The sequence below is a fragment of the Dermochelys coriacea genome, chromosome 20 (assembly GCF_009764565.3).
Source record: "Dermochelys coriacea isolate rDerCor1 chromosome 20, rDerCor1.pri.v4, whole genome shotgun sequence".
Lineage (NCBI taxonomy): Eukaryota > Metazoa > Chordata > Testudines > Dermochelyidae > Dermochelys > Dermochelys coriacea.
This window is the reverse complement of record NC_050087.2, coordinates 11339141-11359811: the sequence shown is the minus strand read 5'-3', so window position 1 is coordinate 11359811 and position 20671 is coordinate 11339141. Positions and strand designations below refer to the sequence as shown.

General features: G+C 53.5%; 1 protein-coding gene across 2 annotated transcripts in view; it reads right to left on the bottom strand.

The window, feature by feature from the left end:
* The window catches only part of RASAL3 (RAS protein activator like 3), a 56197-nt gene that overhangs the window by 11938 nt on the left and 23588 nt on the right, over positions 1-20671 (bottom strand). For both annotated transcript variants that reach the window (XM_038379274.2, XM_038379276.2), the window contains 9 exons: positions 17108-17205; positions 16459-16547; positions 15784-15916; positions 14579-14677; positions 13609-14154; positions 12864-13008; positions 11657-11801; positions 9468-9704; positions 7229-7430 (listed from right to left, as the gene is read on the bottom strand). In XM_038379274.2, coding sequence (XP_038235202.1) covers positions 7229-7430; positions 9468-9704; positions 11657-11801; positions 12864-13008; positions 13609-14154; positions 14579-14677; positions 15784-15916; positions 16459-16547; positions 17108-17205 — 1694 coding nt within the window. The remainder of the gene's footprint in view (positions 1-7228; positions 7431-9467; positions 9705-11656; positions 11802-12863; positions 13009-13608; positions 14155-14578; positions 14678-15783; positions 15917-16458; positions 16548-17107; positions 17206-20671) is intronic.

The following is a 20671-nucleotide window of genomic DNA, read 5'->3' as shown; positions in this document are numbered from 1 at the left end:
AAGCACTTGCTTGTGTCTGGGCTACTGAAAAATGGAGAACTTACCTGTGGGGTCACACATTCAAGTTGCACACAGACCACAGCCCTTTGATGACGTTGCTCACCACGAAAGGACAGGGAAGAGCAGGATATTGTATTGCTAGATGGTCTGCAAGACTACTCTCTTTCAATTATGAGCTGGAATATAAGCCTGGAAACCAAAATGTGGTAGCTGATTGCCTTTCTCGCCTACCTTTGCCTTCACCAGATGGTCCACAGGAGGATGAGGATGTAGTAGTTGAGCTTATTACAAGCACTCTTACTGCAGTTACAAAAGAACAATTTCAAGCTGCTTGTTCAGCGTGTCCAGTTCAACAAAAACTATGGGAATTTCTGACAAAGAGATGGCCCAGTAACCCTAAAAACCTTGACTCAGTTTTGCTGCCTTATTTTAGAGTTCGGAATTAACTTTCTTTGCTTGATGGCTGTGTGTTATGAGATACACACCCACTACTTGTGCCAGAAGAATTACAGTCAAAACTCATACACCTGGTACACAATACTCATCAAGGAATTGTCAGAAGCAAATGACGACTACGGGATCTGTATTGGTGGCCAGGGATGGACTCTCAAACTGAAGCACTCATAAAATCCTGTGTCACTTGCCAAATGCATGATAAGACAGCAGTGACATGTACCCTCCATTATAGCCTGTTCCTCTTCCTGAATCTGCATGGGAAAAAGTAGCAATTGACATTGTAGGATCCTTTGATACTGCTCCAAGTGACTGCCGTTATGCCATCACTTTAATAGACTATTTCAGTAAATGGCCTGAGGTAGCGTTTACATCACAAATCTCTTCTGCTACAGTAATTAGTTCCTCTCTTCAGTTTTTAGCAGGGAACGTAACCCCAAAGAACTGGTTTCAGATAATGGTAGTCAATTTACTTCCCTGGAGTTTGAAATTTTTCTAGCAGAGAGGAACATTTTAAACAGAAGGTCATCCCTATATTATCCTCAAGCCAATGGGGAAATCGAACAGTTTAACAGAAGTTTGAAAGAGAGTTTGCAAACAGCTAAACTGGAAGGGCGATTGTGGATAACCTTCACTACTGATTTCTTGCAAGCATACCAGGCTACACAACATGCCACAATGCAAAGATCACCCGCAAAGTTACTGCATGGGAAACAGAGGAATACTAAAGTGAACATTGCTGGATTGTTAAAGGCACAACCTGATGCCCCAACCGAGATTGATGTGAGAAAAACAGTTGAATAGAACCAAGCAAAGTATAAGGCTTTCATAGACAAGAGGCGGGGTGCTAAGGAACCAAAGTTTGAGTGTGGTTCCTTCATTAGAATACGAAAACCTGGAATTTTACGCAAAGGGGACCATAAATTCACAGCTCCTCTTAAAATTATGGAGAAGAAGGGACCTTACATCTATCAACTTTCAGATGGGTAGATATGGAATGCTTCTTATCTTACTCCTGCTATGCACCAAGAGGAGATTACGCCAATGCCAAGCCTGCACTGGATGACTTCACTGTAGTATCAACACAACAAGACATTGCACTGGAATCGGGGCTTGAGAGACAGCCTGTCAGACCCATACGACCACCTGTCTGGACTAGAGACTATGTTATGTAGTATCTACAGTGTTTTCAGTGTAATATTTCTACCAACAGTATAGTGTCTTGTTTCATATTTGTTCCTGTGGTTAGATCAACAATGTTTATTTTAATTGGCAGAGTTTCTTAAGAGAGGAGGGAATGTGGTGTTTAGATGCTGCTTGTAATTATTAGAACTGGGAGCACTGGCTGTTGGGAGTTTGAAAGGACAAGAAACAGGAAGGGGAGGGAAGTTGAGGATGTGGCATAAGAGCTACTGAGGATGCAGCAGCAGCTTGGAAAAGAGGTTTCCAGTTTAAAAATAAAGTTGAAATTTGTTAGTACCTTGCCTGGTTGCTACAAAACATGGCCAGGGGACGATGCCCAGCAGGGACCGACTCAGCACGGCTCTGACTGGCACACCCAGGGGCAGAGGTAACAGACGCTTATCTCCCTGTCTGGTTGCAAGTGTCTGGTGTATTGTCGGCTTCCCAGAGGTCTATTTGCACATTTAACTGGATGCTAATCAAGATTGCAAAATCAAGGTGAGAGGAAAGCCATAGAAGAGTCAATCAGCAAGGCTGTTCTGTTTAGGAATAAGGATGAAGGACTGCTCTGATGTATCTAGGGGTACCAAGAGACGCTCTGGATCCTTCATTGAGGTGGCAATGTGGTTTGCTTCATGAAAAAAGGTCACAACTAGCCTGACTGTCAAGCTCTAGTGAGCAATACTTGATTAGCCAGGAGAGTAGCTTGCTAACTAAGTCTAGGCCCTAGAATGTGTTATGATTTTATTTGATATGAAGCCACTAGTTTCCAATCCTTCTCCTTGCTATTACTCAAATCTCTGCTTTGTTAAGTGAAACTATTGTGGATTTCACTCTAGCTATATCTGTGCTGTGTGTTAAACAGAACACTGATGTGAGGTGGGACTGGTAAGCAGGGGTGGATTGCTCCTTTGGAAGCAGTCAATCTGAATACTGCGGTTTCCAGTGGACCAGGGGCTGGACACTCCAGGGACACACTCAGGGGCTTTGCGGGCTGGGGTGTCTCAATCGCTAATCAGCAGAGAAAGCAGGGCCTTCAGAGGCCTAGAGGGCAGTGCTTGTGTTGCCCATGGCTGATGGAGTCAGGGAGCTGAACCCGGCAAGGTGCCACCCAACTCTGGGTACCGGTGTACAGTGTCACAGGGGCAATGCCCAGCTGGGTTGGTTTAGCGCAGCTTCCATCAGCACATCCAGGTGGCGATGCCCAGCTGGGTCCAGCTGAGCATGGTTCCAACTGCAACAGCCACGGGGAGACAGTTCCCAACTCAGACCAACCCAGCGCAGCCCATGCAGGTTCTACGGTCTCTGCTGTTGGGTAGACCCCTCAAGGATGCTAGCGGGTTCCAGACATACACAATGACACCGGCCGCTGGCTGTGGGACTCTGCCATGGATAAGCCCTTTCTACCTTTTCGCCACAAGGGGGCAGATGTGCTCTGTCAATGCACTCCCATCCCACCAGGGGCGCCATTTCAGATTTTGGTAGGGGCAGGGGGGAAACTTTAACTGTGATTCCAAAGGCTACTTGGGCACCTGAAAACTTTATTGTTTTTTTGCAGATAATAACTTAGATACAGTGCTCCTGTCATAGAATCATAAAAGATCAGGGTTGGAAGGAACCTCAGGAGGTCATCTAATCCAACCCCCTCTGCTCGAAGCAGGGCCAATTCCCAATTTTTACCCCAGATCCCTAACAGGCCCCATCAAGGATTGAACTCACAACCCTGGGTTTAACAGGCCAATGCTCAAACCACTGAGCTATCCCCCCGCCCGCATCAGATAATAATATTTAATTCCTATATAAAGAAAGAAAATTTAATAAATATTAGACCGGCTCAGCTCTAATACTTGTTCTGACATCTTGTGTCAATTCATTTAAGGCAGTGGTTCCCAAACTTTAACAACCCATGAACCCCTTTCACTAAAATGTCAAGTCTCATAAACCCCCTCCTAAAAATGAATATTTCCATGGATTTTCTCCCTTACCTCAGCATAAATTATAAAAGCAGTGATCTTGGATATTTGTTTTTATGACATGCTTATTACACACTATTTATTAATTATGATTTATCATCACAGTATTTTTATTACATTATGAAAACGGCAACACTCTTCCAAGATCTCACTTTTGTAGCTTCCAACATCTCACTTTTGATTAAGCCTGTTATAAGACAAGGCTGCTATCAGAGGCGCCAGCAGAAAAAAGGGGTGTGGGGCCTGGGGGGGCACTGCTGAAAAAGTGGGGGGGCGCAGGGGCCGCTGGAAAAAAAGGGGAGGGACCCACGGGGGAGGCGCTAACACGGGGGTGGCAGGTGACCCTCGTTGCCCCCCATACTGGCACCTCTGGCACCTATGTTTCATCAAGGAGTATCAGATGTGAAACAGCATGAAGGTATTTAAGAAGCCAACTCAAAGAGTTCCTCCTACACAAGCAGTTCAGGTCTTCAGCAGTCCAGGCAAACAATGCACATTACAACAAAGTTTAAACTTGTTCTTCATAATCATTTAAAAACAACATTAGCAGCCTATTTCATTTTAAAAACAGCAAAAAATATCCACCTCCCTTTCTATTTCGTAAAAGGAGTCTTGAAGTTTAAATCTCCTCAGTATGATAGATATACTTGCTTTGATCTGCTTCACTCATGGAAGCCCCCAAGGTTCTGGGCTGCTGGCCCCATGCTGCCCGGGGTCCCTAGGGACAGCTCTGTCCGCATTAGGGAATTTTTTCTCGAGAACCCCCTGTAACATTTTGTTAACCCCCAGGGGTTCACAAACCCTAGTTTGGGAACCACTGACTTAAGGGACACTGGTTAGCTTGAAAAAATTAATGGATATTCTTACTTTGTTACTAACTTTTGAATACAACAATTGAAACAATTGTAGAAAAGCCTAGATGACTTTCTATAACTTTTTTGCTGTTAATCAATCTTGGAATAGATCATTTAACTTTTGGAAACATCCTATTAGGGCAAGGCCCTGTGAGTTTATACTGCGCCTGCCTGGGGCTTTAGAAGAGTTACCCCACTACAAATAACAGAGTAGAAAATGACTTGAAACAGGAGTGAAACTGACAATTTGTTAGTCTCTAAGGTGCCACAAGTACTCCTTTTCTTTTTGACACTTTCAAGTCACTTTCATAGTATTGCCAACCCCAAATGTTCAAAAATCAAGAATTAGGCTCACCAAAAATCATGAGATTGGCTTTAAAATAATGAGATTATTTAAAATAATATATGTGGAGTTCTTTTTATTTACATTCTGCTTTTTGAGCTTTTAGGGTGCACTGGGGTCACATTTTGAAGCTTTCTCCATAGCCACCAGGGCTAGAAACTTCATTTTTCTTTTAGAATGAAGGCTGAAATCATCACTTATCACTTGGCTCCAGGAGCTGGGGCTTTAAGGAGAACAATAATTATCATGAGACTCATGACAAAATCATGAGAGTTGGCAACACTGCACTTCTGTTTAAAGGCTAGTTACTTTCCAGAAGGCTCTTAAACACAACACTACAGTGATTAATTTGCAGTTTTCACAGGAGAGTATTTTAAATCAAACACCAAGAAAATTCTACATTTTAAAGTTGGGGGGAAAATTGAGACTTCTGAGGTCTATCAGGGCCATTGCAGGTAGGAAAGGAAAATAAAGAGGCACAGGAGCTCTGGGCAGCTCTTCCTCTTGAAAGAAAGTTGGAGGGTCAAATCTTCTAGTCCTTAATCAAGTAAAACTTCTATTGTCATCAGTGCCTCCATTCATAGTTATAAACATCACAGTGACCATGTGATAACATGTGGGGTCAATAACTACACACTTCATACTTAAATATCTGAGCCATCTATCCAGAGTTACACCTCTGATATGCACTGGCTCAGGGACTACATTTTCTGGAATATTCTGAACAGTCCTGAGCACACAGATCGTGCCCAGTGAATAACACAAATCATGACAATAATGGTTGACTTTATGGACTCTGTGGATAAATTTCTGTTCTTTGTTCTGGAATTGGCCTGAATACAGCTGAAACCCTAGGAATTTGATGTATAATCATATCTGATACTCATATGACACTCATCTGACATTCCTTCCTTTTCTCAAACTCAGAACAAAAAATGACAAAACAAAATGGTTTTCAGTTAAAATCTAAAATTGCACAGCAGGCATTGCTGTACAACCCAGCCTGGGGCAGAGCCTGCCACCCATTGGCCATTAAGTGCTCCTCTCACCTGACTCTCATTCTCTTTCTTTCTTCATTCTTCCTGATCTCTGTGCTGCTTTTGATACTGTCAACCATGACATCCTTCCCAGTCGCCTGGGACCAATTGCTGGAGTCTCAGAGAACCGGCCTTCTTGGTTCTGCTCCCATCCATCAGAGGCCTCTTTTTTGCAGCATGCAGCAGAGAGAAAGGCTGGTCCAGTGAATAGGGACCGAGCCCTGAGAGACCTGGGTTCTACTTCCCTCCCCGCACCTCCCCATGGACTTCCTGAGTAAACCTCAGGTCAGTGCCTTAGGGACAGAGTTTCAAAGGTTTTAAGGCACCCAAAGATGCAGCTAGGCATCTAGTGGGATTTACAAAACACCAAACCATAGAATCATAGAATATCAGGGTTGGAAGGGACCTCAGGAGGTATCTAGTCTAACCCCCTGCTCAAAGCAGGACCAACCCCCACTAAATCATCCCAGCCAGGGTTATGTCAAGCATGACCTTAAAAACCTCTAAGGATGGAGATTCCATCACCTCCCTAGGTAAACCATTCTAGTGCTTCACCACCTTCCTAGTGAAATAGTGATTCCCAATATCCAGCCTAGACCCCCCCCACTACAACTTGAGACCATTACTCCTTGTTCTATCATCTGGTACCATGAAGAACAGTCTAGATCCATCCTCTTTGGAACCCCCCTTCAGGTAGTTCAAAGCAGCTATCAAATCCCCCCTCATTCTTCTTCCAGGCGCTTTTGAAAATCCCACTAGGTGCCTAAATACCTTTCAAAATCTGGCTGTTAGTCTGTGTGAGCCTCAGTGCCCCATCCGTACAATGGGGATAACAGCACTGCTCGACCTCACCGAGGGGCTGTCATGTGAGGCACTCAGATACTACAGTGATGGGGCCACATAAGTACCACAGGTAGAGTGGGAACTTCTCTATACCACTGCTATCCTTTCCCTGGGCTTTGGCCCCTTCTTTTCACTTATCCCCCTCACATCTTCCTCTTTTCTGAATGTAACCTTGGCTCAGAAGGCTTGGCTGTATGTCTTCTGAGTCCCCTGCATTCTCTCTTCAATCCCCTCCACATCCTGAATTTTGTTCATCTAACGATTTCCAGCGTTTAACGATTATTATAACAAATTAACGATTTCTTAATTTAATTACCAGCCTTTTCTTGTCTTAATCATCCTGCCTCTGTAAACAAAACACTGACTCCCTGCCACAGGGACACAAGCTGGGAGAAGCACCTCTCTGCAGAACTCACATTTCACACTAATGCTGAGCAGTTAAGAGCTCCGCCTGGGAGCCCCCCTCCTGTATGAAACTGGGGAGCAGGGGGCAGCCAACCTCTGCCCTACCTAACTGGCGCTTTTGCACCCCACCCCCAGTACCTGGTCCAGGCTGGTGAATATGTCGCAGAGCAGCGAGTGCAGGGTGGAGAGCTCCAGCGCCAGGTCCACGTAGCCGTCGTAAGCCACCAGGTGGGCACTGCTGTCAGGGTTGGCCACGTTCTGTAGAAACAACTTCATGCGGCTCCAGTTGTGCTCCAGGAATTCGTTCATGAACCCCATGTACGCCTCCTTTTCGCCGAACCTGCAGGAGTCATGCCACGTGGGAATCACACACATGGTGAGGGCGTCACGCACACGGCACGGGCATCACACATATGGCACAGGTGTCATGCACACGGCACGGGCATCACGCACACTGCGCAGGGTGTCATGCACACAGTGGTGCTGCACGGGCTTCATGCACACGGTGGTGCTGCGTGGGCATCACACACAGGGCATCACAAAGGGTGCAGGTGTCACGCACATGGCACGGGTATCACACACATGGTGGTACTGTGCAGGCATCACGCATATGGCACAGATGTCACGCACATGGGGGTGCTGCGTGGGCATCATGCACATGGCACGGGCATCACACACACAGCAGGGGCATCATGAGCTCAGCATGGGTGTCACACACACGGTGTGGGTGTCGCACACATGGCGTGGGCATCACTCACACAGTGGTGCTGCACGGGCATCACAACACGGCACGGGTGTCATGCACAGGTTGGGGCAAGCACATTCCCACACATCCACACACGTGAGCTCTAGGAGCCAGGGTCAGGTGAGTTGGCCCATGCGGAACAGTCCCACACTGAACAGGGGACAGCACGCAGCTGGTGTGGGGTTGTGACTAGCATTGCTGGACATGTGAATGCCACAGCCTTATGCTGCCCTCTCCTGGTGGAGGAACCACAGATACAGGTAATCACACTGCCCAAGTGCCCCTGCCCATGGGGGCATTACAGTCACATCTCCCTGCCTTCTGCCCAGTGTCTCTGCCCAGCTGCTGGGTGAATGGTCCGAACAAACCGTAGAAGAAAGAGAGAAGCTGACTCTGCAAGGGAAACTGAACCCACCTCCCATGCTGCCAAAGTGATGGGCACTGGCTAGCACTTGGGCTATCAGGGCTACTTTGGGAACCATAGCCAAGAAGCCGCTGGTAGCTGAAGGATGGCCCTGTGTTTTGTGTACTAGCCTAGGAGTCAGGAGATCTGGGATCAAGCTCCTGATCTGACACAGACTCATTGTGTGGCCAAGTCACTCTGTGCCTCAGGTCCCCTCAGCCCCATGGAGACAGTAGCCCTGTCCTAGGGAGATGAGGGAGGAGAAGGGCACTGGTGACTGTGAGGTGCTCAGGTACTATGATACTGGGGGGAAATGTGTGTGAGGGGGAAGCCCAGGGGTTACACAGCACTGGCCTTTTGAATTGCTCTGGGTTGCACATGCATTTCAAGGTGACCTACTTGGGGTTCCTGCATGGCCTTTGCTAGTTGAGGAGGATGGAAGGGTTTTTCCTGCTTCTTTTAATAATGTGATTTTGGGCCCCTGGCAAATAAGCGGATCCTGGCACCATGGGCCCCAGGGCCGGAGCCCAGCATCACAACTCGAAGGCCTGAGCGATGGAGATGGGGGTTGTTCAGGCTCTTAAAGTTCTTTGGGGCTTGGTTACAGCTCTTCAACTTGGGCCAGAGCTCAGAGTGACCTGGATTCAGCCCCTGCCTGCTAGGAACCTCCCAGCCCACATCTCCCAGTGGCTCAGGCCGAGCACAAAGCCCAGGGCTAGGATCCAGCTGCGATCACCCCACATTTCTACAGAAACTCCCCAAAGTTTCTTCATCCCCCAGAGAGATGCAAACCCAGCACCTTTCCCCAATTCCTTTCCTTGACAGAGGCCCTCGAAATGCTAGTAGGAAGGGGAAGACCCAGGCAAACTGAGGTAAGGGGCTTGGAGTAACACTGGGCACAGCCTGGCTCGCTCACCCAGAGCTGGGTCCACACCACATGGGGCAGAGCTGCATGCAAGATACAGACAGGACTGCCCCACAGAGGGGCAGAGCTGAGCTGTGATACAGACGGGATCATCCCGCAGAGGGGCAAGGGCCCTGGGCAGATCTGAGCTCTGATCCAGATGGGATCACCCCACAGAAGGGCAGAGTCCTGGGCAGGGCCAAGCTGTGATATAGATGGGATCCCCTGAGAGGGGCAGGGCTGTGGGCAGAGCTGAGCTGTGACACAGGCAGGATCACCCTGCAGAGGGCCAGGGCCCTGGGCAGAGCCAAGCCATGTTACGTACGTAGCAAAATTGGCCAGGTTCTGGATGACTTTTGCCACCAGGGTGAGGGTGCGGGAGGTGGCATCATCTGGGTACTCCTGGGTGAGGCCAAACAGGCTGGGGGACATGATGGCCGGGCACAGGAAACGCAGGAAGAGTGAGGCCGAGATGAGCCGCTGCCCAATGTCCTCCTTGTCCCGCTCCAGGCACTCCCCCTGCCATGCTGCAAAGATCTCGCTGAGCTCAGCTGGGAAGGCACTGAGGAGACAAGCACAGACCGTGAGGGAGAGGGGGACAGTGCCAGCTAAACACCAGCATCTCTCAGACAATCCCTGGCAGCCAATAGGATCAGAGGTCCTCGCGGTGCCTCCCTGAGAAACAGCCTGGGGAAGACGGGGTTAACCTCCCCATGTCCACAGGGGCCAGCGCTGCCCCTGGGGTCCCAGAGCCGGACCTCACCCCAATGTTCTGCTCATGCTCCCATGTCCCTTGTTCCCCCTGAGGTCAGGCATGGCTGCCCATTACTGTGTTGGCCCAGCTCCCACCCAGATTCGGGGTGATGGGAGCTTAGTGGGCAATCCTCCAGGACCCCCCCCAACTCTAGGGCCGTGGCTCCTGGCAAAACCTGTCCAGTAGTGGCTCCCTCGTCTTGGGGCTGCCCCACGGAACACAGGCTCCCTGTGAACGGGCAGCCCTGAGGGAGGCTGGTTGGGGTTCTGCTGCTCCTGCAATGGCCTCAGCTGGGGAGAAACAGGCCCCATGGCCACCCACCAGGAGACCCCACAGAGCCCACAGGAGTTGAGGAGGGGGAAATCCTTCCTGTGGCCCAGCCCAGCTACTGGGGTCAGGAAAGGAGAGACGTTAGGTCAGCGGGAGTTTTGGGGAACCCCCAGCGTGGGCTTGGGACCCTAACAACCCCTCAGTGTCAACTGGCAAAGGGTTCCCTGGTCTGTAACAAGAAACGCCTACCAAGCCTGACAAACTCACTGCACCTAACACATTGCTGTCATAGTATTTATCTGCAGAGAGTGTCATGTGGGATGTCAAATAAAAGCTTATAGCACACTGGTCATTGTAAGCACTGTGAGATGTACATACAGTCAGCGCGTAAGAAATTATGTTTATCTACTACAGTACGTTCTAAACTATGGAACCAGGCAGAGCTGACAAACAGGTTTTCTGCCAGACACAGTATGTTTCTTCTCCTACCTCTGAGGTAGATGATGCACTGTAAAGCCAACACAATGGGGACCCCATTTAAGTGTGAAAGTCAACACGAAAAACAGGTTGACAGGGGGCTATGCAACAAACAGGAGTGTGGGAGCATTCCCTGGGACCAGCACCCCAGGAAGGGAACTACATGGGTCAGCCTGGATTCGGGGGACAAAACAGTGAGTTTGGGGAAAGCTAAAGAGAAGCAAAAGGACATTTGAGCATTCATTTGCTGAGGAAACCCCTTGAAGGGGGTGGGGAGTCATGAAACCCTGGATCGTGGTTGTGACTGAAAACTAGCAGCTCTGTCCAAGACTGTATCCATGGGAGAGAATTTACTTTATTAAACAAGAAAGGCCACCATGTGTGAGTGTGGGCCTGGGATTGCAGTTCATGTTTTGTTTTATCTGTGTACCCAGTTCTGCCTCCAATATTCTTATGGCTCATCCGAGTCTTTGAATCTTTATAAATAAACGTATTTTTGTTTTATCATAAACATACCTCAGTGCTGTTGTATTAGGCAGTGTGAATCCTCAGCTTAACCAAACCAGCTGGTGTGTGCACTGTTTCCTTTGGGGGACAGTGAGCCTAGTAATGCTGGCGAGTGCCCAGTGACAGGGGCTGGATATTACAGGGCTACACTCTTCAAAGGGAGCTCAGGGATGGGGGGGGGCCCGACTGTTAACCTACAAGCACAATAGGACTGGCAAAATCCTGAGGAGATGGCGTGAGCGGCTAGAAGGCTGGTGGTGCCAGGGAGCTGACTCCCAGCTACCATAAGAAAGACTCCTTCACACTGGAGGCAACAGGGTGGCAAGAAAGCATCACAGGGCTGCTGGGACTTGTCCATGTGGGAGGACACTGAGCCTCTGATCACCCCTTTCCTTTCCCCCAGGCAAGACTGGCCCTACTTTTGCCCCTCCCTCTCTGCAAGCCAAGCCCCATCCCTTCTCCCTCGGGCAAGTCCAGCCCCATGTCCCCCGAGGGCTCTCCCTCACTCGCAGGAGTTGGTGATTCTCTGGAAGACCTCCTCGCATGCCTGCCGCAGGTTGTTCTGGTTGTCTGACAGATCATTGGCTGCACACTTGCTGGGGTCAACCTCACAGCTGTCCTCCGACTCGTAGAACTGGGCAATAGCCTCCCCTGCAACACACATGGAAGAGCCCAGACTGACACGGAGTCGGGGGGGGGGAGGTCCAGAGATGCAGTGCCAGGGCTGCAGCTGGGCAGGATACAACGGGCATAGTACTATCCAGCTGGCCATTTGGAGATACCCAAAGAATGTGCCCCCTTGTGTGTGAATATATGAGAGTGTGCATGCATGAGTATGCACATACATGTACAAGTGGGCTCATGTGTGTGCATGTGTACAAGTGTGTGCGTGTGTACATGTATGAGTATGTGTGTGCACAAGTCCATGTGTGTGTGTTTGTACAAGTGTCTGTGTGTGCATCTTTGTGCATGAGTGATATATGTGCACATATAAGAGTGCGCATGTGTGTATGCACACGTGTACAATGTGCATGTGTGGATGTGTACAAAGGTGTGCGTGTATGCACATGTACCTGTATGTACATGCATGAGTGTGTACGTGGGTTAACATCTGCACTCTATTGCTGCCTTCTGCTGGGTGAGGTCTGAGACTGGCTAAGAATGACATTGGCTGCCCCTGCCCCATCTTGAGCACTGCATGGCCAGAGCCAGGACACTCTGATCAGAACTGAAGGGCCAAAGCTCATCCTGATACAAATGCACTTGGCCATGGGGGCAGAGGGATCAGGAGGGGGACGTCACTGGCAAAAGGGAGAAAGCTAAGTGCTGCAAGGAACAGGGCCTGGAGGCCCATCTCACTCCAAAGCCAGCGTCCTCTCTCTGCACGCCCCCCTGCAATGTGTATTGCCCCCTGGGGCATTAGCCTGCCACTACAAACTCACCTGTGCATTAGCTGGCCCATTACCCCCCTCCCCATGTGTTAGCCAACTGGCCCATTACACACACACCCCCCATGGGCTAGCCGCCAACCCATTTCCCCCCCAGCCCGTTAACCAGCTGACTCATCTCTCTCTCTCTCTCACACTCACACACAAACATACACAGACATAGACACACACACACGTTAGCCCATCAGCCCGTAGGTCCCCCCTCACCAAGCGCATTAGCCAACCGTTACCATCCCCCGCAGTGTGTTTGCTGGCTGGCCCGTACCCAGCATGTCCAGCAGGTACTGCCCCCCAACCAGCTTCATGTACTCGTCGATGGCCTTGGTCGCCAGTGTGTTCTCACGGAAGATCAGTGCCTCTCTGTCGTCGAAGCGGTTCAGCTCCGCCACCCCCAGGTCGATGAGAAATGCCTATGGGTCCAGAGGGGGTGGGGTCATTGGGATCCAGACTTTCCGCCCCCGATCCCAGCCCTGGGCTCACCCATGCCCCATCCCTGCAGCACACACTCAGCTTGGGGTGCTGCAGCATCCCCTGGCTGTGTTTGGCTGTGGGGTGAGGGAAGGGGTGCTGCTAATGGCCATTTGCCCCTCCAGGCACCGAGGGCAGCAGCCGCCCGCTGCGCAGCTGGGGAAGGACCCTAACTCCCCTCCCCCAGGGGCCTGTGAGTGACTCACTGCCCAGCACATGTCCCATCACAGTGCCACCCCCAGTCCTCCCCCACCCCAGGCAGGACAGCCCTTCCGCTCTGGGCTGAGCCCCCCAGTTAACCCCAGGAGGTGATGCTGGGCAGCCCACCACCCACATCCTGGGGCAGCTGGGGGGATTCCTCCCCAGACCCTGCAGAACAGCTCCCTGCCCCCCTGCAGCAGGTCGTGCCCGGGCTCCTGCCCCTTGGAGCACAGCGGGGCTCTCTGGCCCACATGGGGGCTGCTGAGCCGGCTCTAGCCCAGGCTCTCCTGTACAGTTCAGATGTCCTGGGGCTGAGAGAGCCCCTGGTGGCTCGGCCATACCTTGGCTTTGCCCGTGCTCTGCAGCACATGCACCAGGGCACTGGCAAGCTCCTCCTTGTGACGCACAGCGATGGCAGGCTCCAGCCCGGCGCACAGCTCTCGGTAGTGGAAGGTGATGTACTCGGCGAACTCCTTGTAGCTCACGATGGGCAGCACCTGAATCTCCTGGTAGCGTCCACGCAGCCGCAGAGAAGGTGTCCGGCTGGGGGCAGCTCCACACAGCAGGTACCATTTCTCCAAGGGCTGGCGTGAGGCAGCCAGCTCCGCCAGTGGGATGGTCACGGTGCCCAGGGGGCTGGTCTCCCGCCGCCGACCCTCCTCCTCCCGCAGCACACTGATGCGCAGCTCCCGCGCCGGAGGCAGCGTGGCCAGCTCAAAGAGCTCGCCCCAGAAGAGTGCCCCGCCCGCACCCGCTGGCTTGGCTGTAGTGCGGGCGTACAGGGCGCCATCCAGGTGCAGCTGGCAGAAGTAGCGCCTCTTGGGGGGCAGGTCTCGGGCCTCATACACCCAGAGACTCAGGGTGTTCTCCACACGCTTGCAATTGTCCTGGGGAAACAGCACAGTGTGAGGGGTGCAGACATGCCTCAGCAATGCAGGTGAAGGGAGAGCTTCCCTGCTCACATGGAGAGGGAACAGCTCGCGGGGAGGGAGAAAGCTGGGGTGCTGTGGGGCAGGGCAATGGTAGGGGGGCGCTGAGGGACCAGGTGTCGTGAAGGGCAACTGGCAGAGGGTGAATTCCTTGTGCCCGGTGCAGATGGGAGTGGCTGCACTCCTCACCCTCAGCTGACATTTCAGGAGGGACACAGCCGCTCCCCAGCTGATGTGAGGGGGGGCAGCCATTTTCCAGCTGGCATTTTGGGGGGACAATAGCCATTTCCCAGCTGGCGTTTCGGGGGGGCGCAGCCACTCCACATCTGGTGTTTTCAGGGGATGTAGCCGGTCCAAAGTTGGCGTTTTGATGCCATCTCACCTTGTTGGGCTGCACAGTTCTGCGTAAGTTCTCAATCCACCGGTCCCGCTCAGCCACCGACGTGCAGCTGAAACAGCGGCTCCCCTCAGCATTGACTATCTGCAGGATGGGGGTGGGGAGGTCGTCAGTGGGGGGATGTGATGAAGTGGGACTGTTCTTAATGTTTCCTCTGAATAGTGTGGGGATGCCTCAGTTTCCCCTATCCAGTTCTTAAGTATCTAGGTGGTGGGATAAGGGTGTGTGATCATTGCAGAGCCCTAGAGGGCAGGTGTGTGCAGGGGTCTGGACACAGAGAATGGCCAACACCCTGTTTCCTGGCAACTGATGGCCTGGCCCTTCCCCCCTGCAAGGTGAGAGCTAAAGGGTTGGAGAACAAAGGAATCAGGTGGCCTCCTGGCCCGGGAAAGGGACAAAGCCCAGAGGAGGAGGGTCTGGAGAGAGTTTCAGTTTGGGGCTGGCTGGGGACATGGAGTGAAGTGTAGATGGGGTTGTCTGGCTCACTGCCCCCCAAAATGGACCCAGCTGAGGGGTCCTGTTCTCTGCACCTACAAGCTCTGTTTTAGACCATGTTCCTGTCATCTAATAAACCTCTGTTTTACTGGCTGGCTGAGAGTCACATATAACTGTGAAGTTGGGGGGCAGGACCCTCTGGCTTCCCCTGGAGCCCTGCCTGGGCGGACTCACTGTGGGAAGCGCACGGAGGGGCAGAGGATGCTGGATGCTCCGAGGTCAGACCCAGGAAGGTGGAAGTTGTGTGAGCTGTGTGTCCTGCAGAGAGGCTGCTCACAGAGAGGAGACTTCCCCAGAGTCCTGACTGGCTTCGTAGGGAGCAGTTCCAGAGCAACGCCCGGGGACTCCATGACAGGGGAGCACAGCTGCTGTAAAGCGGGGGAGACCTGGTGCTGGGTCCTGCTGGGTCAGTGGCCTGCATTGCCATTGGGGAGGAGGGAGAATCTGCTCAGGCTTGTCCTGTGCTCCAAGGACAGGGCTGGTGCTCATAGGTTGGGGCCAGTGCCTCGGAGCTAGGGCCTGTGCTGCTCCATGGGTGACCTGTATTCAGTCCTTGCCCTTGGTTCCCCAGGGCAACAATGATCTTTGGCCCTGGAGGGTCTGGTCCCTAGGGCGCTGTGCACAGGGAGGCGCCCTGGGAGCATGGGGGAGGCAGGGAGACCCACCCCGAGTCCCTGGCCCAGCAGCAGCATTACCTGGAAGCAGAACTTCTCGCCCAGGATGCTGCTGTGCAGCGGGCGGATCACTACGCCCTCGCTACTCAGATCCAGCTCGGCTGCACTTGGTGCAGGCAGCAGGGACTCACGGGAGCCATGCCGGGTCTGCAGCCTGGGGAGGAGAAGGAGCCGGTCACGTCCCGCCCAGCCTTCCTGCCGGTCCCTACCCAGTCTCTGCTCACAGCAAGGGGGCCTAGTCCAGAGCCTCTCCTGGAGCAGTGATCAGCACTTGCCCATGCCCGCCCCCTCCCTGCTGGAGACACCAGCTTCCTGGTGCCCAAAGCACTGGGGTGGCCTAGGGGCAGGAGGGTTCTGCTGCCATGGATAAATGCTGCACAGGATCTTTTGGCACTGCTGTATCCAGCTCCTCACTGTGTGGAGTGATTCCACCCATCTGCCCAGGCCCCAGCCTCTGGGGGATGGGGGGGGCACACACTTGCGGCAGGGCCCCTGGGGGACACGGGGATGGCCTGCCCTAGGCCTGGGAAGGGAGGAGGCTGCAGGGTGGTGGCACCTCCCAGGGGCATCCACACTTTCAGTTCTGTCTGGGGGGGAACCCCCAGCACCCTGCTCACCAAGGGCTGCTGTTCTATTGAACCCTATATAGGGGAGCTGAGGCATCTTGCTCTCATGCCAGGGGCAGCAGTGGTGTACCTGTCACCATCCGTAGGGGGTGCTGTTGGGGAGTCGGGCTTGGATGCAGTCCGGCCCTTCCGTTCTCTTAGCCTCTTCCATATCAGCCCCTAGGATGAGGAATAACCAACAGTAACAAGGCTCTCATGCCACTCAGCCAGCGCTGAAACATAGCTACCTGGGGGGCTGGGAGGAGAGCAGAGCTACCCTGACAGCTAGGGGAGGGGACTGGACAAGGGCTGTGAGCTGGAGGCCAGAGAGGCAGGAGGGAGTCAACCAGGCCAGGGGGCACCTGGGAGCCTGCATGGCCACTGGGCTCATGGTCCAGGTCTCTGTGTGCGCCTACATAGCCATATGGGCGTGTGTGAGCGTCCTTGGGTGTCCCCAGGGAGGTGTGTGAGCGTCCACTCAATGCATCCGATGAAGTGAGCTGTAGCTCACAAAAGCTTATGCTCAAATAAATTTGTTAGTCTCTAAGGTACCACAAGTCCTCCTTTTCTTTTTGCAAATACAGACTAACACAGCTGCTACTCTGAAATCTGGGATCTGTGGCCCTCTCCGGAGTTATGTCCCTGGGGTGTGACACCTGGGGCCTGTCCCCGCTCCCATTCCCAGCTCCCCGGGTGGGGGCAAGATTCTAGTCCTACCTCAGCAGCTGGGATTTTCTTACCTTCACGTTACTGAACTGGGAGCCAGTTGACATTTCGCTCTCGGTTCCTCTCCCTGGGGCCCGGGGGCTGGGTGTGCTCTTCCCCTCGGAGGAGAGATCTACAAGAATCAGCCACACTCAGCAAGAGATCCCAGCCCCCTGGGGGGGTCAGCTCAGAAGGGGACTGGAGAAGGGCTGTGAGCCCAGGACATTGCTGGGGGGTCAGAGAGGCAGGAGGGAGTCAACCAAACCAGCTGGGTACCTGAGAGAGGGGCCCTGGGAGCCTGAATGGCCACTGGACTTGGGGATGTCACTGCACACAGGACTCCTCACAGCTCAGCCGGTGCCCCTCAATCCTGATATGCAGCCCCCTGCTATCCCAGCTCAGGGCTCCCCTGCAGCTCTGTTAATGCCCCTTGGCCCCAACCCATAGCCCCCTGCTATCCCAGTCCGGTCCGTCCCGTCCCCCACCAGATCTTCTCGTGCCCCTCAATCCTGAGCTCTCAATTGCCATGCTGGATCAGAGAGGATAGAAGTCTCCCACCACTGACTCTGGCCCGCACCCCCAGATGTTCCCAAGAAAGGTACAGAGCTCCCTTTCATGGCCAACTCTGGAATAACTGGTCTACAGGGGCCATTTACCCCAACCCCGGCCCTTAGGGGGCAGCTCAGGGACCAAAGCAGGAAGGTTTGATCCCTTCTGCCTTTCTCAGTGACTGTTCTGGCTCTGAGCTTCCCCTGGCCCCTGCTCTGTGTGGCATCCCCTCACCCCCACCCCCAGCAGCCTCCACATCCATCACCCCTGGTGTGCACCGCTCCCCTCTCATGCAGAATTGATTCCCAGGATCCCTGGAGTTGCCTGTGCGATGCTGGAGCTGAGAAGGCTAATGCCAGTGTATAGACAGAGCAGTTGAGGAGCAACAGGCAAGGAACCAGACCCAGTGTCCAGTGATAGGCTCCCCGGTGCCGGATCCAGCAGTAAGACTCCTCCCTACTGCTCCTCGATAGCTCTGTCTATACACTGGCATTAGCCCTCTCAGCCCCGGCATCACACGGGCAGCTCCTGGGCATTCGTGACCCCCGAAGTCCCTTCCGGTCGCTGCTTTCCAAGATGCAGCCCACTGCAGCCCAGCAATGGGACCTGTATCCCCCTAGGGGCCGTGCAGTTCCTGCCCTGGGGACATGGTGAGGCCCTTGCTATGCAGGGGAGAGCAGGGGATTCCTTGCTTGTTTGTTTGCTTGGGGGAGTCTCCCAGGCAAGGGGAGTCTGGAGGATCCTGCGGGGCAGATTGTGGGGCTGCCATTTAGGCATGTCTGACCCAGGGCTGGAGCCTCCCGCGGGGGGCAGGAATGGGGTTACCGTTGCCCCTGGAGGGGATCAAGCCCCCCCAGTCCCAGTCCCTCCCCCCCCCGCATCAGTCGAGCTGCTCTGGGAGGAAGTGGGGGGGTGCAGAGCCAGCCGCAGCGACAGGAAGAGGCTCAGCACGGAGCACCAGTGCCTGAGTGCTCAGAAAGCGTCACCTGGGGCTCAGACACCCTCTGCAGATGGCCCCATCCCAGATCTGGATGCCCTTGAGGGGAGCAGAGGGAGAGCAGGCACTGGGGGCAGGGCTGAGGAGGGGATTGGACACCTGGAATGGGGAGGGTGTGATGGGAGAAGAGGAGCCTGGGGAGGGGGGAAGGAAGGGTGTGGGGAAGTTAATCACCAGGGGGAGCTGGGCAGGGCAAGGAGTGGGAGAGCTGACCCCTGGGGTGGGGGGTGGGCAGGACAGGGGATGGGGGAGCTGACCCCACTGGGGGCTGGGCAGGGCAGGTTGTGGGGGAGCTGGCCCCCTGGGAGGGGAGGACAGGGCAGGGTGGGGGGTATTAGGCAGGGGAGGGTGTGGGGGAGCTGACCCCACTGGGGGCTGGACAAGGCAGGGGGTGGGGTGTTAGGCAGTGCAGGGTGTGGGGAGCTGACCCCCTGGGGTGGGGCAGGGCAGGGGGTGGGGGAGCTGACCCCACTGGGGGCTGTACAGGGCAGGGTGTGAGGGTGTTAGGCAGGGCAGGGAGTAGGGGAGCTGACCCCCAGGGGTGGGCAGGACAGGGGATGGGGGAGCTGGCATAGAATCATAGAATCATAGAATATCAGGGTTGGAAGGGACCCCAGAAGGTCATCTAGTCCAACCCCCTGCTCAAAGCAGGACCAAGTCCCAGTTAAATCATCCCAGCCAGGGCTTTGTCAAGCCTGACCTTAAAAACCTCTAAGGAAGGAGATTCTACCACCTCCCTAGGTAACGCATTCCAGTGTTTCACCACCCTCTTAGTGAAAAAGTTTTTCCTAATATCCAATCTAAACCTCCCCCATTGCAACTTGAGACCATTACTCCTCGTTCTGTCATCTGCTACCATTGAGAACAGTCTAGAGCCATCCTCTTTGAAACCCCCTTTCAGGTAGTTGAAAGCAGCTATCAAATCCCCCCTCATTCTTCTCTTCTGCAGACTAAACAATCCCAGCTCCCTCAGCCTCTCCTCATAAGTCATGTGCTCTAGACCCCTAATCATTTTCGTTGCCCTTCGTTGTACTCTTTCCAATTTATCCACATCCTTCCTGTAGTGTGGGGCCCAAAACTGGACACAGTACTCCAGATGAGGCCTCACCAGTGTCGAATAGAGGGGAACGATCACGTCCCTCGATCTGCTCGCTATGCCCCTACTTATACATCCCAAAATGCCATTGGCCTTCTTGGCAACAAGGGCACACTGCTGACTCATATCCAGCTTCTCGTCCACTGTCACCCCTAGGTCCTTTTCCGCAGAATAGGCATCCAATAGGCAAGACAGGACAGTGGGGGGCAAGACAGCAGTGCCATCCACTGGTGGGTGGTGTCACTGCCCAGCTCTCAGGTACTAGCCCTGTGGTGCAAGATTTGGACTGCATGTGCTCCAGGGAAGGGGGTTCACACAGGCACTAACTGCTGGATTTGGGGTTTGTACCCAGAGCACAGTAGGGTGAGATGAGACCCAGCCACATCTGGCAGGTGCCCAAAGCTCGGTGCCATCACAGACAGGGAAACAGGGAGGGTCAAGTGACTTTCCGAGGGTCCCCCAGAAAGCCTGGCCAAGCCAGGGAAAAAACCCAGGAGTCCTGCTCCCACTTTCAGGCCCTGACTCCTAGACCATGCTGCCTTCTGGTCACATTGAAATCAACACAGCTGCAAAATCAATAAAACCAGTCTCTGCTCCCATTAGTACTAAAAAAACCTCCACATGCCCCCAGTTCCCCACCGGCCAAATGCCCTGGCACTGCATCCTGCCTGTGTATACAGTGGAGCTATCCCTGCCCCTGTAATGCAGCCACCATTGGGGTGGAGACCAGCAGCTGCCAAATAGCATCTTTTGCCCCATGACGTCTCTCCAACAGTCTGCTCTGAGCTCAGGGGAGGGACAAAGGACCATTTCCCAAACTGAACTACTAGAGCGGATCCCCTCCCTGCCCCTGCACCCCCCACCCAGCTGGCATGCTCCCCTTAAGGCCAAACTCAGCCCCAGCAGGGGCAGCTGTGGCTGGCAGGGGATGGCTCCTAGTGCCCCTGCTCCCAGCGC